Raw genomic sequence first — 21,355 nt, forward strand, 5'->3', positions numbered from 1 at the left:
GGATGGCTAGGTGTTAGCTCCTGGAGGGCAAGGTTCTATGCTAGATCTCTACTGTTCATAGATCTACAGGAAGTAGGTATTTAATCATTGCATGAGGACTTGACTCAAAAGATTTAGAGGCAGAAACTCTGATTGCCTTCTCCTTTCAAGAACTGAAGGAACCAAGATATGCCCAGGCTCTGAAACCTCTACAGGATGCCAAACATAATGAATATGGGAAAACATTTAGGGTTCAAATTTGATTTGACTTCTGATGATTTTATACACACACATATAAAAAGGAGGATAATAGAGACCTGCCTACCCAAAATTACTCCATAAGTGAAAACTGTTATTTATTTACTTTTTTTGTCTGGAAAAGACACAACTTTGAAAAATTCACTCACTTTCTCATATACAAAATAACCAAAAAATGCCAATAGTACCTTTATTAAAAAGATGTTATGATTACAAAGTAGGAGGAAAACCTGGAAAACCTTAAAGATTCATAAATTTGCCCCATATGTTTATTATGATGAACTAGGATCAATAGTTTACATCTGAAAAAGAAGCATATTAAGAGATTTTGGTTTAATGATGTTATTTTGCATATAAGAAAACTTAAGCCAAGAGAGATCAAGTGATTTACCCAAGGTAAGAGGTAGGTAATAAATAATAGGTCTGAGATTTGAACCCAGGCCTTCTGATTCCAAATCCAACTGACTTTTGCTTATACAGTGCTGCCTTCTCATAGTGATGTTGGGCTCTTAAGTCTTTTTTTTTAATTTTATAATATTTTATTTGATCATTTCCAAGCATTATTCATTAAAGACAAAGATCATTTTCTTTTCCTTCCCCCCACCCCCCATAGCCGATGTGTGATTCTACTGGGTATCACATGTGTTCTTGATTCGAACCCATTGTCATGTTGTTAGCATTTGCATTAGAGTGTTCGTTTAGAGTCTCTCCTCTGTCATGTCCCCTCAACTGCTGTAGTCAGGCAGTTGCTTTTCCTCGGTATTTCTACTCCCACAGTTTGTCCTCTGCTTATGGATAGTGTTTTTTCTCCTAGATCCCTGCAGATTGTTCAGGGACATTATACCGCCACTAATGGAGAAGTCCATTATGTTCGATTATACCACAGTGTATCAGTCTCTGTGTACAATGTTCTCCTGGTTCTGCTCCTCTCGCTCTGCATCACTTCCTGGAGGTTGTTCCATTCTCCATGGAATTCTTCCACTTTATTATTCCTTTGAGCACAACAGTATTCCATCACCAACAGATAACACAATTTGTTCAGCCATTCCCCAATTGATGGGCATCCCCTCGTTTTCCAATTTTTGGCCACCACAAAGAGCGCAGCTATGAATATTCTTGTACAAGTCTTTTTCTCCATTATCTCTTTGGGGTACAAACCCAGCAGTGCTATGGCTGGATCAAAGGGTAGACATTCTTTTGTCGCCCTTTGGGCATAGTTCCAAATTGGTTGGGCTCTTATTCTTGAAGCAATGAAGAATTGGGTGCTGATACCAGGTGGTTTTCCCTGATTCTTACTCTTTTTTGGATATTTTTCTCTTCTCATCTTTTGTGCTTTAAGTATTTTCTTACCTCTTATACCAAGGTAGTTATCTTCTTCTAATTTATTGTTCTGTATACCTGCTATTCCAGTCTTCCTCAGTAGTTTATCCTTACTCTCGATGTTCATTTTATGCACAGGGAATCCTCCTCTTAATTCTTTAGTTGTTTTCTCACTATTCCTGCTTGACTTTGACCATTTTCTCCACAGACATCAGGAAAAATGTGAGACTGGTCAACATCATGTGCTTCCTTTATGTCAGCAACATCTACAGCTGTTTACAACAACTCATTCCCCAGTTACCTTTCTCCAAGCTCAGAGAAATAGAGGCATTCACCTTTTATATTAATTTTTTTTCCAGATATGGAGTTGAGGAATGAGACCACAGAGTCAACTCCAAAAGAAAGCATTACAGGAGAAGAATCATCCCATGGGGTAAAAGTAGAAAGACTCATATGGGCTGATTTTGGCTATTCTACTTTTAGGGAAATTGGGAACAGTGAGAGTCAGGAAAAAAGGCAGCAGGTGAAGCTGGGAAGCAATGTAAGAAAAATCACCAAACACCAGCAGATTCAGACTGGAGACAACTGTTATAAATACAACGAGTGTGGTAAAGCGTTTGGTCAGCTCTCAAACCTTGTGGACCATAAAAAGATCCCTAGTGGAGAGAAGCCTTTTAAATGTAATGAATGTGAGAGAGCATTCACTTGCATCTCAAGACTTAATCGACATCAGAAGATTCATACTGGAGAGAAGCCTTACAAATGCAATGAATGTGGGAAAACATTCATTCAGAGCTCAAATCTTATTCGACATCAGATGGTTCATACTGGAGAGAAGCTTTTTAAATGTAACAAATGTGGGAAATCTTTCACACGCAATTCAAGACTTATTCGACATCAGAAAATTCATATTGAAGAGAAGCCTTACATATGTGATGAGTGTGGGAAAGCCTTCATTCAGAGCTCAAATCTTACTCGACATCAGAAGATTCATACTGGAGAGAAGCCTTACAAATGTAATGAATGTGGGAAAATATTCACTCGCAAGTCAAGACTTATCAGACATCAGAAGATTCATACTGGGGAGAAACCTTACAAATGCAACGAATGTGGAAAAACTTTCATTCAAAGCTCAAATCTAATTCGACATCAGGTGATTCATACTGGAGAGAAGCCTTATACTTGTAATGAATGTGGGAAAGCCTTCATTCAGAGTTCAAAGCTTGTTAGGCATAAGATGGTTCATACTCGAGAAAAGCATCATAAATGGAACAAATGTGGGAAAGCCTTCATTCAGAGCTCAAACCGCATTATGCATCAAATGATTCATATGGGAGAGACGCCTTATAAATGTAGTGAATTTGAGAAAGCCTTCAGTCAGTGTTCAAGCCTTACAGAACATAAGAAGATCCCTATTGGGGAGAAACATTTTAAATGTAGTGAATGTGAGAGAGCATTCACTTGCATCTCAAGACTTAATCGACATCAGAAGATTCATACTGGAGAGAAGCCTTATAAATGTAATGAATGTGGGAAAACTTTCAATCAGAGTTCAAATCTTATTCGACATCAGATGATTCATACTGGAGAGAAGCTTTATAAATGTAATGATTGTGGGAAAGCCTTCACTCGCAAGTCAAGACTTATTCGACATCAGAAGAATCATACTGGAGAGAAACCTTACAAGTGTGATGAATGTGGGAAAACCTTCATTCAGAGTTCAAATCTGATTCGACACCAGATGATTCATATTGGAGAGAAGCCTTATAAATGTAATGAATGTGGGAAAGCCTTCATTAGAAAGTCTCACATGATCCTACATCAGAGAACACATATTAGAGAGAAGCCTCATAAATGTAATGATTGTGGGAAAGCCTTCATTCAAAGCTCAGATCTTGATAGGCACCAGAGAATTCACACTGGAGAGACACCTTATAAATGTAGTGAATGTGGGAAACCTTTCTTCACAAACTCGTCCCTGGTTCGGCACCAACGGATTCATACTGGAGAGAAGCCTTAGGATGCAATTAATGTAGCAAAACATTCACATAATTCTTACATGATTTTTGAAAAGATTCCTTCAGAAAGGAATGAATGCGGCAAAGCATTCCTTCAGAAATAAAGTCTTATTCAGAGGACTCATACTGGAGAGTATAGTTACCAAATTCCCAGCAGATATTAATTTGGGGGATTTCAGAATGAGAAATCTGAGTACTTGGGAATTCATGGAATCATAAGGTATTTGGTGTTTTTCCATAACATTTCAGAACAAGTGGTCATAATAATAAATAGTGAATATTTTTCTTTGAGTTATAAAAAACTGATTTAATAAATTGCATAGATTATTATAAATCAATATATTGGGACTGTGACTTAAAATATCTGGCAATAAGATGACTGATTTAATTTATCTTTTTTAAAGGATGTTCAACATTCTTCATTCTCTTCATTATTATGAATCTTAAAACTGTTTCATAAATAAGAAATGTTACATTTAGTATTTATAAAAGAGCTGTGGCTTATAGCAAATATTTAAGCCCTAGATAATGTCAATGAACCTTATTGAGTACTCTTTGGATAGTGTAACATTCAGATCTCCAACTAAGGAGAAATACTCAGATGTGTATCACGTATCAAAATTGCCAATTTAACGACTTATTTTCACTTCTAAAACTTATTTCTTGGAATACCACTTGTAGTATTTGTATAAAGTATACAATAAAAATAAAATTATTAATTTTAATTTTACTTTCAAGATTGACTCACTACTAGCAGCACACCAGGCCATGAATACACATTTTAACATGGCAAGAGTTATAAGCAAGCCTGAATTATCAAATCATGACAGCTTCTCCCTCGTATATGTGTTCCTGTCCCATTTCCCAGAAAAGTCTACATTAACATTCAGTCATTGGATTCCTTAGAACCAGTGATGCTGCTATGATGATCATTAACCTTTAATTCTTGAAGGAGACTCACCATACTTTCTCCTCAAATTCTCAAGTGATTTTTCTTGAGATTCAGGGGAAAAAAAACATAAAGTTCCCCAGAAATGCCTGGAAGGAATTCTTGCATGGAAATTTTACTGGAGATATACTTTATAAAGAATTTTGAAAAGAATTCACTCAGAACACAAGATTTATTTGATATCCAAGTATTCGCAGGAAAGAGAAATTTATAATATACTATATTTGGGAAAAGTTTTGGTCTCAGCTCATAACTGTAATGTTCCATGCTGTAGATATGTTTTATAAATAAAATGAATGTGGGAAAGTGTCCGGTCAAGACTTAGACCTTATGAAGCACTGGAAAGAAAAGTTTAGTTGGAATGCAGCTACACTGATTCATTTATATTTTGTTTATAGCTGCATTCGCTCTAGGATGGCAAAATTGAGTAGTTGTGACAGACTGTCTATGGCTTTCCCATGACTGCTCAGTGCACCAGAAATCTGAGCAACGTAGTCATAATTCAGTGCCATGGATATCACTGGATTGTGACTTTTTATTACCAGTGTTCACCCATCATATCAAAACAAGAAAAGAAGAAAAAAAATAGAAAAGTGATATTATAATTTTTTTTGAGCTCAGAGCCAAGACTAAAATTTTTTTGTACAAAAAGAACTTCCCTCAACTACTATTATGTAAAGGCTTTAGAAAAGAGCCTTTGGTATAGACTTGAAAATGTTTACTAATGAATTCAACTCAAAATTATGAGGTAAAATGGTGCTTGAATATGAAACATACTGTTATAAAGTCAATTCAGTGATAATGTTTGCATCTTAAATAATGTCAAGCTGCTTCATATACTCTCCTTGCTGCCAAAAAATTAAAGCAAAAAGATCTCCATTCCCATGCAAAGTTGAAGCAGATGTATTTTTGAGCTCCAACTACAGTTTCAGCAGTGTTTTTCAGATCTTGATGTAAATGTAAAAGAAAGTACCTACTTCAAAATCCATTTATTTAACTGGGCAATAGAGCTTCTACCTACCCTCTATTAGAAGTGATTAATCTGCAAAGAAATGACTAATTCTAAAATGCAAATGTTAAGAGAACAATCTACTAGTATTCTACAAAGGTCTTCCAAGCAGTGTATAAGTTCAATTAAAATCATATGCTCCTGGACTGATATCAGTGTTTGGTAGCACTTATGTGTATGAAAGGACATTTTAAATGATAAAATCAGTTTCATAACAGATTAACAGAAGAACATTTGAAATTGATTTTGAACCCTATTAAGCAAAATATTATACCAGAAAAATTCAAATCTCATTAGTAGATCTACAAAAAATTGTATTCATTACATTTTGAATTTCATCAATAAAATTTTGTGGAAATTGTTTTCTCTCTTGTTATATAAGTACTTACATAAACCTTGATTTTGCCTTTTGATCTACAAAGTCTAAAATATTTACTATCCAACCCTTGAAAAAATTTGCCAACCTCTGCTATAGAGAATTCATAGAAGTATTACAAAAAAGCCAATAAGCTGTCTCAGAAAGTTCAAATCTTATTCAAACTCAGAGTACTAGCAAGAAAACCAAGCCACGTCTAATTTAGTCGAGGTCACAGGATCCTAGAACTAGAAGGGACCTTAGAGATGATTGTTTAACCTCATGGTATAGAGAAGAAAACAGAATGAGAGAGATTAATTGACTTTCCCAAGATTATAGCCAGCATGTGAAGCAGGGATTGAACTCAGATCTTATTGAATCAATTCCAGCGTACTACGACTGCACTAACTAGCTGTTCAGGTATTTGTGTTTGCATTAAATAATTTTTAAATACTTTTTGAGCCATTCTATAACTATTCATTGAATGTTAGGATTCAAACCATTCATATTTATTGTTTTAATTTATACATTTGATTTGGCTTCTGACATTTTCTTATTTATCATAGTACTTGGAGAAAGTGAAATCAATCTTCCATGTAATCCAATAGTTCTTTGTCTGATAAAAATATTTTATCATTCCATCTCTCTTATTACCTGAAGACCCCAAGACCCTCTTGTATATCCTCAGTTTGACTTTCCATTCTTCCACCATCTTCCTTATGTATTAGCTACATGCTCCTTAGTCATTACACCTTGTTGGAAAAGTTTGTTTCTTTTCTTGAATCCCTTGACGTACCCCATTCTTGATCAAGTATCCTTTGTGCTCCAATTAAACTGTTCCAGTTCTTCCATGAACTCAGCATTGCATCTCCACCTTACTTGTATTTGATAATCCCTAAAATATCCTCACTACCTAGTTTTTCAGTTTATCCACTTCTTGGGACTGAATCCTCTATACCACTTGAGCTATACACAGAGATGGTCATACCTTTGATCTTGTGTATTCTGCCTTTGTGCTTCCTTTTTCTCTTCCCAGTCTGTTGTCATTCCACCATTCTCTCTGCCTTGTAATCCCAAACCCTTTTCTTAATTCTCACTGTCAATCTCTCCATCCCCTAATTCTTTCCCAGGCCATTACCACTGCCCTGGCCACACTCTCCTCAATTTCTCATCTTGATCCCTTGGCAAATCAGCTCAACTCAACATTATCCTCTTCTCTCAAGTCCCTTGCTTCTTTATCCTATTGCCGATCGAGCCTGCTTAACTCCATCCATGGATTAGTTCCAACATCTGCCATCTTCATGCCTACCCATGGCTGAATGAAACTGGAGCACATCTCCTACAAATGTGTGTGACACAAATCTCAACTGAGCCCAAACTGTAGCAAGATGATCATTTTACACTTTCCTAATTGGCTTACAACACCTTTTCCAAGTCTTTTCTTTCTTCCAGCCTCCAATGGCTCTCTCTCCCCCCTACCCTGTCAGCAAAGAATCTTGTCTTGCTTCATTTTTTAAAAATTGAGTCCATTTGCCACAAACTCTCTCTTATTCCTCTTCTTCATTTCATTTCATTCAGACATCACTATTTCCTTTCATTCCTGTCTCACACAAGGAGTTGGCCCTTCTCCTTGCCAAGGCTAATTCCTGTCATGCACAAGAAATTCCATTCCATCCTATCTTCTCCAGAAGATTGCTTCTTCTCTTATTCTTACCTTCATCTATCTTCTGGGGGCCATCAGTGGGTTCTTGTAATTGGTACTTTGTTTTCTCTGTTTGGAAGTTTTAGGCAATTTTCTTAGATTACTTCTGACATTATTGCATTTCAGGCTTCTTTGCCTTGCCATATTTTGCTGGGAAACCTAGAATTTTTTTCTAATTGCAAATGTTTTTAACATTTCATCTTCTAAAATTTGAGTTCCAAATTCCTTCCTTCCATCCCTTTCCTCTTGCTTTGGTGGGAAAGTAAGCAATTTGATATAGATTATGCATGCAGAGTCATGTAAAACACATTTCTGTATTAGTCACATTGCAAAAGAAAACAAAGACTAAAAAACCACAGGAAAATTAAGAAAGTTTTAAAGGGGTAGCTTGGTGGCTCGGGAGATTGAGAGCCAGACCCAGAGATGGGAAATCCTAAATTAAAATCTGGCTGGGTGACCCTGAGCTTTGCCTAACCTTTACCACTCTTCTGCCTTGGAACCAATACATAGTATTGATTCTAAGATGGAAGGTAAGGGTTAAAAAATAAAATAAAGCTTTAAAAAGTATGCTTAGATCTGCATTCAGACTCCATCAGTTCTTTCTTGGGAGATAGATAGCATTTTTAATGTATAAACCCTTCAGAATTGTCTTGGATCTTTGGATTGTTGAGAATAGCTAAATCTTTCCCAGTTGATCATCATTCATGATATGGCCATTACTGTGTACCATGTTCTGGTACTGCTCCCTTCACTTTGCATCATATATAGGTCTTCCAGGTTTTTCAGAGAGCATCCTCATCATCCTTTCCTATAATCCTCCATCACACTCATATACTACAACTTCTTCAGCCATTCCCAATTGATGGGCATGTCCTCAATTTCCAATTCTTTATCACACCAAAAAAGAGCTGCAATAGATAATTTTATACCTATAGGTCTTTTTATTTAAAAAAATATCTTTGGAATATAGACCTAGTAGTGCTATCGTTGGGGCAAGGAGCATGCATACTTTTATAGCCTTTGGGGCATAGTTCCAAGTGGTTCTCCAAAATGAAACCTCAGATATTTAAGTGGTTTCTATCCATTGTGCCTAAAAAAACACATTATGTTTTACCTGTGTGACTATCATGTTTTCTTTTATTTCATTTTTTTAGAAAACCCTTCCCTTCCCTCTTAGAATCAATACTATGTATTGGTTCCAAGGCAGAAGGGAGTAAGGGCTAGGCAATGGAGGTGAAGTGATTTATCTAGGGTTACAGAGAAAGGAAGTGTCTCAGGTCAGATTTGAACCCAGGATCTCCCATCTCTAGACCTGACTTTCTATTCCCTGAGCCACTTAGCTGACCCCATCATGTTTTCGCATCTCTTTTTCTGATATTTTTCTTCCCTTCTGTATATTTTCATTTCCATTCAGTTATCTTCTCTTTAATTTCTTTGATGAGATTTTCCACCATGGATTGAATGTGTGTGTGTGTGTGTGTGTGTGTGCACATGTGTGCCAGCATGCTCTAGGACATTAAATACACCCAATAGCTCTGACCCTTCCACCAGCCTCCAGGTACTTTGCCAGCAAGCATTGCATCATTGCTTAATATGTGACACGTTCTGGTACTAATCACTGGGGACGCCATAAAACATAAATGCTAGTCCTCCTCTCTCATGGGGAGACAGTGTGGAAATTAACCCAATATGTACAAGTACAGGGAGGCTAAAGAAAGGTAATGTGAGACGGGAAGGCCTTGGGAGCCAGAAGAAGGTAGGCTTGGAACTGAGTAGAAACAAGGGAGATGTTGAGGCTAACAGGAAGGTGAATGACCTTGAGGTCTCCAAGAGATCATTTCTGGTCTCCGTGAGAGAACGCTGAAGGCAAAAGATTGAGATGCTGGAGAGCGTGGAGCAAAGAGGCTGGGAGTGAGTCATCCCCAAGAAAGGAGAGTAACAAGTCAAGGCCAATAAGAAATGGGAAAAGGAAACAAGTTGGTAAGAGAAGCACAATAGGAGTACACAGAAAAGAGGGGGAAAAAGGGAGAGAGACAGAAATGGAGGCAGAGAGATAATGATGTGGTCAGAGAAACCAACAGAGAGAGGAGGGAAAGGGAGCATAAACGAAGGGGAACCTGAGATCATTGATGCAATGGCTCCAGAGTGAGCATAGCGGTCTCTAAGGGCCCAATGATCTACTCCAGAGAAAGCAAGTCATTTACTATGGGTCCAATCCCCCCCGGATTTGGTTATCCCAAAGATGACAGCTTAGTATTTTTTTTTTAAACCCTCACCTTCCGTCTTGGAGTCAATACTGTGTATTGGCTCCAAGGCAGAAGAGTGGTAAGGGCTAGGCAATGGGGGTCAAGTGACTTGCCCAGGGTCACACAGCTAGGAAGTGGCTGAGGCCGGATTTGAACCTAGGACCTCCCGTCTCTAGGCCTGGCTCTCAATCCACTGAGCTACCCAGCTGCCCCCGACAGCTTAGTATTTTAAGGAAGATAGCCCTCCTGTTAGGGAGATATGTTTCCCTCAAGCATTCATAGCCAAGTCAGATTGGGAGAACCATGCTGTAGCTAGGATTGGGACCAAGTCGGAAGAGCTAGCACCTAGTGGGGTCCTGAGCCATCTCCAGACCTTGGGTGCAAGGTGGGCGAGGTCATGAAGCCCCCAGATTGTGTCCAGCCCTTTACCAAATACCCTACCATCATAGCCCGCCTCAGCACCATCAACTCTGTAAGAAGAGGCCATAAAAGGACATGCTCAGCCCAGAAGACTTCTAATTACTCCATCAGTCTGACCTCAGGACAAGACCTGCTCCAACACCTTTGCCCTGAATGGACTCCTCTCATCCATGCCTGGACTTCTCTCCCCACCCAGGTCTAATTCTTCAAATTCATTGCCATATTCAAATTCTGCTCAAGAGCCATCTCCTTCAGAAGACCTTTGGTGAGGGCAGCTGAGTGGTTCAGTGGATAGAGAGAGAGCTAGGACTAGAATCAGGAGGTCCTGGGTTCAAATCTTGCCTCAGACACTTCCTAGCTATGTGTCCCTGGGCAAGTCACTTCACCCCCATTGTCTAGCCCTTACCACACAGTATTGTTATGAATTGCCTTAAGGTTTTAAAAGACAAGTGTTTATATGTATATATGCATTCATGTGCATGTGTATGTACATATATATGTACACACACATATAGGATAGTACAATGGATAGATCAATGGGCTTCAAATCAAGAAGACTCATATTAGTGGGTATCTGGGTTGCTCAGTGGATTGAGATCCAGGTCCAGAGATGGGAGGTCCTGGGTTCAAGTCTGGCCTCAGACACTTCCCAGCTGTGTGACCCTGGGCAAGTCACTTAACCCCTGTTGCCTAGACCTTACTACTCTTCTGCCTTGAAACCAATACACAGTATTGATTCCAAGATGGAAGGTAAGGGTTAAAAAAAAAGAAGAAGAAGACTCATATTCATGAATTCAAATCCACTTTCAGATACTTACTAGCTGTGTGACCCTGGGCGAGTCACTCAACTGTTTGCCTCAGCTTCTTAATCTGTAAAATGTTCTGGAGAAGGAAGTGGAAAACCATTCCTGTATCTCTGCCCAAAAAGCCTCAAATTCTATTACAAAGAGTCAGACACAACTGAAATGACTAAATGACACACACACATCTCTATATGCACACATGTGTTATCATTTGATCTTTACAACAATACTGGAAAGCTTAACATTAAGAATTGCAGCTAATAACTCTGAGACAAAAATAAGTATTTTAAAAAGGTCAAAAGGTAGAAAAATTTGAGAAAAACTTAAAAAATAAAATAAAAACAACCAGGGAAGAAAATTGAGGAAAGGAATTTTGGAATCACTGGTTTATCTAAAACCATGATTTTAACAAAAGAGCCTAGAGATAATAGTTAAAGAAATATTAAAAGAAATTGCTCAGATATCTTAGAACCAGGAGCAAGATTAAAAATTGAATCCACTGGTTATCTCCTGCTAGAGTTTGCTCATTGAACTGAGCTGGTTCATTCATAACAGTTAATTCCTGTCCTTTATGAAGATGGAATTTCTATATACACAGCTTTCTCATAGACCTTGTGGCAAATGACACTGTTTGTAACATAGCACAGTCTACCCAGTCTTACTGGATACACTACAGATTTATGTATCTCAACTCATGTATGAGATACATATTTATGTATCTCAACAATCTCAATTGGGCTCTCACTGCTGCTAGGCAATCCCAATATATTTCCTTATTCAATTCAGCATTTGTGGCTCTGAGGATTAAGAGCCACACCTAGAGATGGGAGGTCCTGAGTTCAAATTTGACCTCAGATACTTCTTAGCTGAGTGACCCTGGGAAAGTCATTTAACTCCATTGCCTAGCCCTTACTGCTCTTCTGCCTTGAAACTGATACACAGTATTGATTCTAAGATAGAAGATAAGGTAAATTGTTGGTTTTTAAAATCACTGTTCTACTCTCCACAGCAGATCTTCCCAAACTTTTCATCCCTATACAAACTTCTCATAGTTCCCCATTCCCCCAGTTTCTCAGCTGAGAGCCTCACCTTGTAAAATATTGAAAAATGGCAGTCATTTGCTGTAAGGTCCCTCTTCTCACTTCTTCACCTTCCATCACTAATTCCTTCTGCCACTATCTCTTCCTTCATACTGTCTCACATGATGAAGTGACCCTATACCTTCCCAAGACTAACCCCTCTATTATCTAAGCAATCCCATTCCATTCCATCTCCTCCAAAAGATTTCCTGCTCTATCATCTTTATTGTTCCACTCATTTTCAATCCGATCTCATCTAGGTTCATTTCCTACTGCCTAGAAACAAGTCCATGTCTCCCCTTCCTAAAAAAAGAGAAGCCTCACTTGATCTTCCATATCCACTATCATCTTCTGTATCACTTCCATCACCACTATCATCTTCTGTTCTTGAAAAGGCATCTAAAATAAGTGCCCGAACTCTCTCTCTCTCCTCTTGCTCTCTTCTCCACCCATCACCATCCAGCTTCGGACTTTATTATTCCACTGCAGATGCTGCTCTCTCCAAAGTTACTAATAATTTATTGCCAAATCCAACGACAGTTTTCTCAATCATCATTCTCTTTGACTTCCTTGAAGCCTTTGCATGACTGATCCTGTTCTCCTCCTTAATATGTATTAAGATTAAAATTCCCTGGAGACTGTATCCTAATTTATATGCATTTATTAAATAATTTAAAAAGCAGGTCAAGCAAGGAAAAAGCACAACCACATGTGACTGACTGGTGCCTTCACAAGCCTCCTCCCCTAGCTGGTGCTTGCCCATCCAGGTATCTTCCCAAAGCCAGCTGCTACATGTGTGCCAGTGTTCACCTAGTCACATTCTCTTGCCTTGATTTAGAGGCAAAAGAGAGCCACTTCCTCTCCCCAGTCCAATTTTATGCTCCCTTTTGTGACATCCCTTTTCTGAATCCCTCTAACATGGTTCAGACCAGAGAACAATCTTCTGGATGCCAGGAGTCAGGCGGGACATGAGGTTAGTGTCTTCCTTGATTCAAAGGTCCTCTATTAAATATGATTTTTGTGGCATCATGTTCTACTACATTTCTACTCTTCTGTACTTGTTTGCAAAGTTTCTACGTCCTAATTAATGATCAGTTTTTTGAAAAAGTGCTACTTGGAGTTGAGAAACAGGGATAATATTTTCTATTCCCATTCAGTATTCTTCAGAGGTCTGTCATCTGTAACATTTCTAAAATTCTATTCAGGCTCTTTATTTCTTGGAATCAAGGATCAAAAATTATCTGTATACTAAAAAGCAGGAGGATCAACGGACAAATCATTTTATAAAACAAACTATAATTTCCCTAGAGGTAATGACAACTATGTAACAATATATGAACATTTGGGGATTGGCACCAATGCAGAATTTAGGGGCAAACTTATAACTCTAAACACTTTTGTTAATAAAAATAAAGAGAGAAAGAATAAAACAGCAAATGCTCATGCAACTGAAAAAAAAACCTAGAAAACCAACAAATTAAAAACTCCCTACTTAACACCAAAATAAAAATGCTAGAAATCTAAAGATGAAAAATGTTGAAAGGGAAAAAATTGATTTAATAAACACATATAAAAAACAAATAAAAAACAACTAGGTGTTTCCTCTTTGAAAACACTAATAAAATGGGTATCATTTGTGGATTAAATTTAAAAATTCTAAATTTTAAAAATTTAGAAAACCAAACTATTAATATAAAAAATTAAAAAGATGAATAAACAATGATGAGAAAATAAAATAAATTATTAGGAATTTTTCCACCAGATTATATACAAAATCAATGGCTTCAACAGGCCGGCTAAACCTTGTGAGGGTAGCCATTGGGTCGTAGACCCCTGGTGAACTAAGGCTTTGCTCACCCAGCATGTGAAGACTGCTTCGGCTGAACAGACGGAAGAAACCAATAAGAAGGTTCAACGGCTGAGAGGGCGACGCAGCAAAGCACTGTAGAGTGCTTAGGGCATGTTGGAGCACAAAAAACAACATGGCCATCCAATGCAGCTGAGGAAGTCTCCAGATGTAATGACTTTTCGTGCCACTGGACCCAGGCTTCCAACTCCGAGAGAGTGGGACTGTCTCTGTGCATCAGCTTTTCCACTTAAATCTCCTTCATGCACAAGTGTCTTTGTGCACACTCATCTACATCACAGATGAAAGCGCACAAAGACAATCGTCATCCTCGGTTACTGAGAGACTACTACCATATACAAAATTAGTAGTCTAAAATGAATATTTACAAAATGAATATAAACTACCTAGATTGATAGACCAGGAAATAAAAGTCTTAAGTAATCCTATCCTAGAAAAATAAATGGAAGAAGCCATAAATAAGCTTCCAAAAGGGGAAAAAAACACATGCAGATGGTTTTACAAACAAGTTCCATTGGACATTTAAAGGACAATTTCAATATTATATGAGTTGTTTGAAAAAATGGAAAAGAAAAGGTCTTCCTTGTCTCTTCAGGGGGGCAGGACTTGGACCAGAGTTCCCCAGGGAAGGGTGAGGGAAAATAATGAGAGAATACAAAGGTTGGAGTCAGAAGAGTCTCGCCATGCTGACTGCAAAACAAGTACAAGTTATAATTATATGTTAGCAAACTGCTAACATCTTTTAAAGGTACAGATCACAGAAAATGACAGCACTCCTCTGAGGCGTCCTTGGGAAAGTACAACAAGGATGGCAGATATGACACCTGGTGCAGGATAAGGATCCCAGGAATTAGGGCAGGATAATGGTTCTAAGAAATATAGATAGGCACTTGGGGTAAGATTATGATTTAAGCACCATCCAGGGTTTATGGAATGGTCAGCAACAACATGTATAACTATGAAAGACCTAAAGAAGGGGAGGGAAAGGGCACTTGGGCTCGTTCTCAGACAGACTCTGAGTATCAACCTCTTGATGGATGGCACTCAGATCTTTATCTTAGATGGGCTCCACGTTATCAACCTCTGACACCTCCTAAATTCCTTCTGTGTTACAAATATAATCTTGATGCTATTCCCAGGAGAATCAAAACAGAGAAAGAATATGATAAACCAATATTCCTAAGGAAAATTGGCACAAACATTTTAAGTAATATGATAGTTAGGAGACTATAGCAAAATATGTAAATGATCATTCAATCTGACCAGGCTAAATTTAGACCAGGAATGCAGGGTTAGTTCAATATTAGTAAAACAATAAACAAAATTAACCATAATAATAAAAACAAAACAGAAATCATGTTATACTAATAGATGTGGGAAAATCTTTTGATGAAAATGTCCAGGATCACCATTGCTATTCAAAATAATGGTAGGAATGCTTGCGAAAGAAATTAAGGGATTTGTTGTTGTTGCTTAGTCATTTTCAGTCCTATCTGATGCTTCATGGCCCCACTTAGAGCAGTTTGCCATTTCCTTCTCCAGCTCATCTGTACAGTTGAAGAAACTGAGGCAAGCAGCTTCAAATTACTTTCCAAGCATCACATAGTGTCTAAAATTGGATTCAAAACTCAGTCCTTCCAGACTCCATGCCCAGCACTCTATCTATTGTACTACATAGCCGTATCTATCAAGGGAATAAGTATAGGTAAATAGAAAACAAAATTATTGATTTTTACAGGGGATATGATTATTTGCTTAGAAAACCTTAAAAAGCTAGAGAGCACAAAGGATAGAACACCAGGCCTGGCATCAGGAGGACCTGAATTCAAATCTCATCTCAGATACTTCTCAGCTGCATGACTCTGGGCAAGTTACTTAACCCCCCCATTGCCTAGACCTTGCCACTCTCCTGTCTTAGAACTGATACTACGACAGACTGTAAGGATTTAAAAGAAACAGAAAAGCAAAGAAAACCCTACAGAGTTGACTAAAAGAATTGAAATAAAAACTCCAGCAAAGTCTCAGTATATAAAATAAAGCAACAGAAATGATCTGCTGGGACTAAGTTTCAATCTGAACTCGCCAGTCCTCTCCCAGAGATAATCTCCAATATCTAGGAGTTGGCCACCCTCCTGCTTTCACAAGGAAGGTCCCAAATTTTTCCCATCAGAACCTCCAATACTCAAATGATAAAATCATCATATATTTCAAAACTATGTTTCCTTGTGGATTTTCTCTGGTTCCCTCCTAAAATGCTTCAGGTTCTAGGCTATATTTCAATCTAGACATCTTCTTCATTTTTGTATCTGGAAAAAACATGCACTCTTCTTTCCTTTTTCATTGTTGTTGGACTTTTCTCCTGATGACTTCGATGAAGGCATACAGAGTACTTTCAATGATGATGGCATAATTCTGGGAAGATACTGACTACAGGGTATGAATACCTAAAGTCTAAATACAAAAAAAATCGACACTTTCTTGAGAATTGGGGGCAACTGAACGGATGATCAAAGGCAGCAATGATTCTTCCAAATATCTAGAACTATAAGCTCATAAGTAGGCATAAGGTTGAAAAACTAACCCCAAATTTTATTGCCCCCTGGGGCTGATGGAGAGGGGGCCCCAGCTCCTAGAAATAGGGATCACAAGCTCATGACTTCTGCCCTTGTTAGAACTCTTCTGGATATTGGGCTCCATGCATAGAAGGGACACTCATAAGCTAGAGGGTCCAGAAGAGGACAGCCAAGATTCTGAAGGGCCTGTTTGAAGGAAGCAAAGATTTAGGGCCTATAGCAAAGCTTGATGGGTAAGTAAGGGCTGGATTCCATATTGGAAAGACTACCACATGGAGAAAAGTTTATATTTGTTATAGATGGCCGCAGAGGACAGAACCATGGAACACGAATGGGATTTGCAAAGGGACAGATGGAAGATTGCTTCAAAATAAACTTCCTAAAATTTGTCACAGTTCTAAGGAGAATGGAATGGACTCCCTGAAAAGATGATGGGATTCTCTTTAGAAGTTTTCTGTTAGAGGCTAGATGATCATTTCTTGGGTATGTTACAATGGAGGTTCATCTCTGGCCCTGTTTGTGCTTGAAAACTGCTCAGGTCCCTTCCAAATCTCCATTTCTGTGATGTAGTGGCTTTTCTGAACCCTCCACCATCTTGCTTGAGTTCTCTCCTCAAGTGACATTATACCATTCAAATGATCTCATAATTAACAATTCTAAGATGAACACTTGTAGGGAAATTCTAAATTTTGTAGCGAAAATTAACAAAAACAAAAAATTTTTCTTAAAATTAACAAAAACAAAAAAAATTTTCATTCTACATTCTTTACCTCTCTGGGAAATTGGCAGTGGACTCCATTCTTTTTGTTTGTTTGTTTGTTTGTTCATTTATTTTTTTTTAAACCCTTACCTTCCGTCTTGAAGTCAATACTGTGTATTGGCTCCAAGGCAGAAGAGTGGTAAGGGCTGGGCAATGGGGGTCAAGTGACTTGCCCAGGGTCACACAGCTGGGAAGTGTCTGAGGCCAGATTTGAACCTAGGACCTCCCATCTCTAGGCCTGGCTCTCAATCCACTGAGCTACCCAGCTGCCCCCTATTTATTTATTTATTTAAGGATATTTTTCCATGGTTACATGATTCATGTTCTTTCCCTCACTTCCTCCCTCCCCTTTCCCATAGCCAATGAGCAATTCCACTGGGTTTTACATGTATCATTGATCAAGACCTATTGCCATTTTACTAATATTTGCAATAGGGTGACTGTTTAGAGTCTATATTCCCAATCATATCCCTATCGGCCCATATGATCAAGCAATTGTTTTTCTTCTGCATTTCTACTCCCACCGTTCTTTCTCTGGATGTGAATTGCATTCATCCTCATAAGTCTTTCAGAATTGTCCTGGATCATAGCATTGCTGCTAGTAGAGAAGTCCATTACATTCAATTGTGCCACAGTGTATCCGTCTCTGTGTACAATGTTCTCCTGGTTCTGTTCCTTTCACTCTTCATCAGTTCCTGGAGGTTGTTCCAGTTCACATGGAATCCCTCCAGTTCATTATTCCTTTTAGCACAATAGTATTCCATCACCATCAGATACCACAATTTGTTCAGCCATTCCCCAATCGAAGGTAATAGTGGACTCCATTCTTAATTCACAAACCTTAGAATCAATACTAAGTATTTAGTTTCAAGGCAGAAGAATAGTAATGGCTAGGCAATTGGGGTTAAGCAACTTGCCCAGGGTCACATGGTTAGGAAGTATCTGAGGTCAAATTTGAACCCAAGACCTCCATGTATAGGTATGGCTTTTTATCCACTGAGCCACCTACCTGCCCAGTGACTCATCACTCTTAAAAAACAGGAGCTAGGAACCAGATATAGAGATAAAAGGACCTGGGTTCAAATGTGGCCTCAGACACTTCCTAACTGTATGACCCTGAACAAATCATTCAGCCCAAAATATCTAGCTCTTATCACTTTTCTGCCTTGAAACCAAATACTTAGTAGTGATTCTAAGACAGAAATTAGGAGTTAAAAAAAGAAAAGTAGCTCATCTTCATCCATATCATGACACTTTATTGTGAATATCTCTGAGAGTTCTGTCCTTATTCCTCCATACTTTTCTCTACTCCATTTCATGGCTGCCCCATGATTTAAAGAATCTACTAGAAAATTTTATTAATCACTTTGTGATTCACATGGTTGTTAATTACTAGGTTTTACCATGTTAATAGAGGGCCAGGCATGGAGTCTAGAAGACTGAGTTCAAATCTGATCTCATCTATTTACTCATTGTAACCAGTGACTATGGGCAAGTCACTTGAACTCTGTATACCTCAGTTTCTTCACCTGTAAATGAGGATCATAATAATGCTTAACCCTCAGCCTTGTTGTGTCAAATAGGATGATGTCTGCAAGAGGGCTTACTTATCCTGTCTTTGACATACAGTACATGCTTAATAAATCCTTGTTCCCTCTCTCCCTTCCCTTCAATCATCTTTACTTAATCCTCATTCATGCCATGACAATTTGTTGTGGATGTCTCTCAGGGTCCTGTCCTTGGTCCTCCTCACTTTTCTATCTACATCCATCCCCTGGGTGCCCCAGGATGTCACTAGTCCACGAGAAAAATATGTGAATCACTTTGTTGACCCAATATCATGCTCTGTCATTGAACATGCAAGTCACTGGGATGTCCATTCCACAAAAGCAAAAGCCATGAGAGCCCCCGGGACAGAATGATTGCAATAATATCCTATAGAGTGTTTCCTTTAGGGTCCTTCCTCTACACTTCTGTCTCTTCCTCATTCAGATATCCAGACATTTATTGTGGGGCTGGGAGAGAAAGAATGTTCATTGGCTGAAGAAATCAATAAATTGGGCTGGAGGATGCCAATGACCATCCTCCCTCAATTCTGCTGGGAGAGGGGAAAAGTGCCATGTAACAGTTATATATTATTGGCTTACCTCCGCCCCTCAAACTCTGCGAACCTCTCTCTATTCCTCACTTGTTAAATAAGGATCTCTTTCTTCATGGTGCCTTCATCAGTGTGTGCACCCATCATCATGCTATGGAAAACACTGGCAAAACGAAAAACTGTTACGAAGATGTTAAATATTATTTTTATTACAATTAACTGGTACCAGGAGTCGAACTTCCCAAGCATCAAATATGAAATTCCCTGTTTAGGATGCCAAGTCCTTTACAACCAACCCCCTTCCTACCTTTCCACTATTGCTATATCTTACTCTGACCACATACTCTTTGATCCATTAACAATGGCCTCTTTGCTCTTGAAAACAGGACAACCAACCTCTTTGCTTTTGTATTTTCTCTTCCTGTTACCCATACTTGAAATTCTCTGCCTCTCTCTTTGTCTCTGACTCTGTCTCTCTGTCTCTGACTCTGTCTCTGTCTCTGTCTCTCTGTCTCTGACTCTGTCTCTGTCTCTGTCTCTGTCTGTCTGTCTGTCTGTCTCTCTCCATTTCTACCCACTGGCTTCCTTAACTTTCTGAAAGTTCTTACTAAAATCCCATCTTCTAAAGGAATTCTTATCTGAACCCCTCTTAAGTCTGCTGCCTTTCCTTGCCATTGATTTCTTATTTATCTTTTATATAGCTTGTTTCTACATATTTGTTTGCTTCTGGTCTCATTAGACTGTGCATCCTTTGAGAGCAAGGACCGTCTTTTGCCACTGCGTATCTCTAACACTTAGTACAGTGCCTGGCACACAGTCGGTACTTAATAAATGTTTATTGACAGACCAAAAGAAGTAGACTAAGAGCTCTTTTCTTTTTTTACTATAAAGTTATATATGCAAAAAGCATATACATATAATGTATATACATATATATATATATGGATGTGGATCTATCCTGTACTCTGTATTTAGGCACAAGTCTGTTAGAAACAATTTTTAAAGCCAATATTCTTAATTAAAGTTATTTCTTTTTTTTAAACCCTCACCTTCCATCTTGGAGTCAATACTGTGTATTGGCTCCAAGGCAGAAGAGTGGTAAGGGCTAGGCAATGGGGGTCAAGTGACTTGCCCAGGGTCACACAGCTGGGAAGTATCTGAGGCCAGATTTGAACCCAGGACCTCCCATCTCTAGGCCTGGCTCTCAATCCACTGAGCTACCCAGCTGCCCCCAATTAAAGTTATTTCTACATGAAAGTGAACTATCCAAATGGACGTGGTCTATGCTACCCCCAACCCCCATGCCTTCAGACATTTCCTTCTATCCACAAATATTTGGAATAACATTTATAGTAAATAAGAACTTGAAAAATATTATAATGTTAAAATACATTTTGGGGTTAACATTCCAAAAAGTCAGTCATTAATCAGTTCTTCCCTTGACAGATACATTAACAAAGCATTTAAGTGCTTACTTCATGCCAGGCATGGGAATACACAAGTTCTATGCACCGGGAATACAAATATAAACAGAAAGAAAGACATTTTTGGCCCTGAACGAGTTTAAGTTCTAAGGAAGAAAGTCTCCATGTAAAAAGTGTGCTGAAAAATAAGGAGAGCAGGGGCATACACAAAGGGGCCAGGTAGAAAGGTAGCCTGGAATCACAGGGTGGACTAGATTTGCCATCCCCATGGCTGGCTGGCTACTTCCTCAAATGGAGTTTCTGGGTAGGAACTCACTGGAAAGAAGAGGAGAGAGGCCACTGTTGGGAGCCGAAGGGACTAATCCTCTCTGGTGTTCTAGACTTCTTCAGGAACCAAGATGTCTGCTCCTTCTGATCAATACTTTAAACTCTTCTAAATGGAGGCCAGGGCAGTGCTTCTAGATGGGTGGTAGCTCAATCCATTCAGAGAATGGA

The 21,355-nt window shown here is 38.6% G+C and overlaps 1 protein-coding gene across 3 annotated transcripts in view; it reads left to right on the top strand.

Annotated features, from left to right (window-relative positions):
* LOC100010032 (zinc finger protein OZF-like) overlaps nucleotides 1-21,355 on the top strand; it is a 41,968-nt gene that overhangs the window by 14,468 nt on the left and 6,145 nt on the right. For 2 of the 3 annotated variants that reach the window (XM_016422296.2, XM_056796284.1), the window contains exon 2: nucleotides 1,917-5,895. The exons of the other annotated variant lie outside the window; for it this stretch is intronic. In XM_016422296.2, coding sequence (XP_016277782.1) covers nucleotides 1,917-3,577 — 1,661 coding nt within the window. In that variant the 3' untranslated portion in view covers nucleotides 3,578-5,895. Of the gene's footprint in view, nucleotides 1-1,916; nucleotides 5,896-21,355 lie in introns of those variants that run through there. 3 annotated transcript variants of the gene reach the window in all.

The sequence above is a fragment of the Monodelphis domestica genome, chromosome 4 (genome assembly GCF_027887165.1).
Source record: "Monodelphis domestica isolate mMonDom1 chromosome 4, mMonDom1.pri, whole genome shotgun sequence".
In the NCBI taxonomy this organism is placed as follows: Eukaryota; Metazoa; Chordata; class Mammalia; order Didelphimorphia; family Didelphidae; genus Monodelphis; species Monodelphis domestica.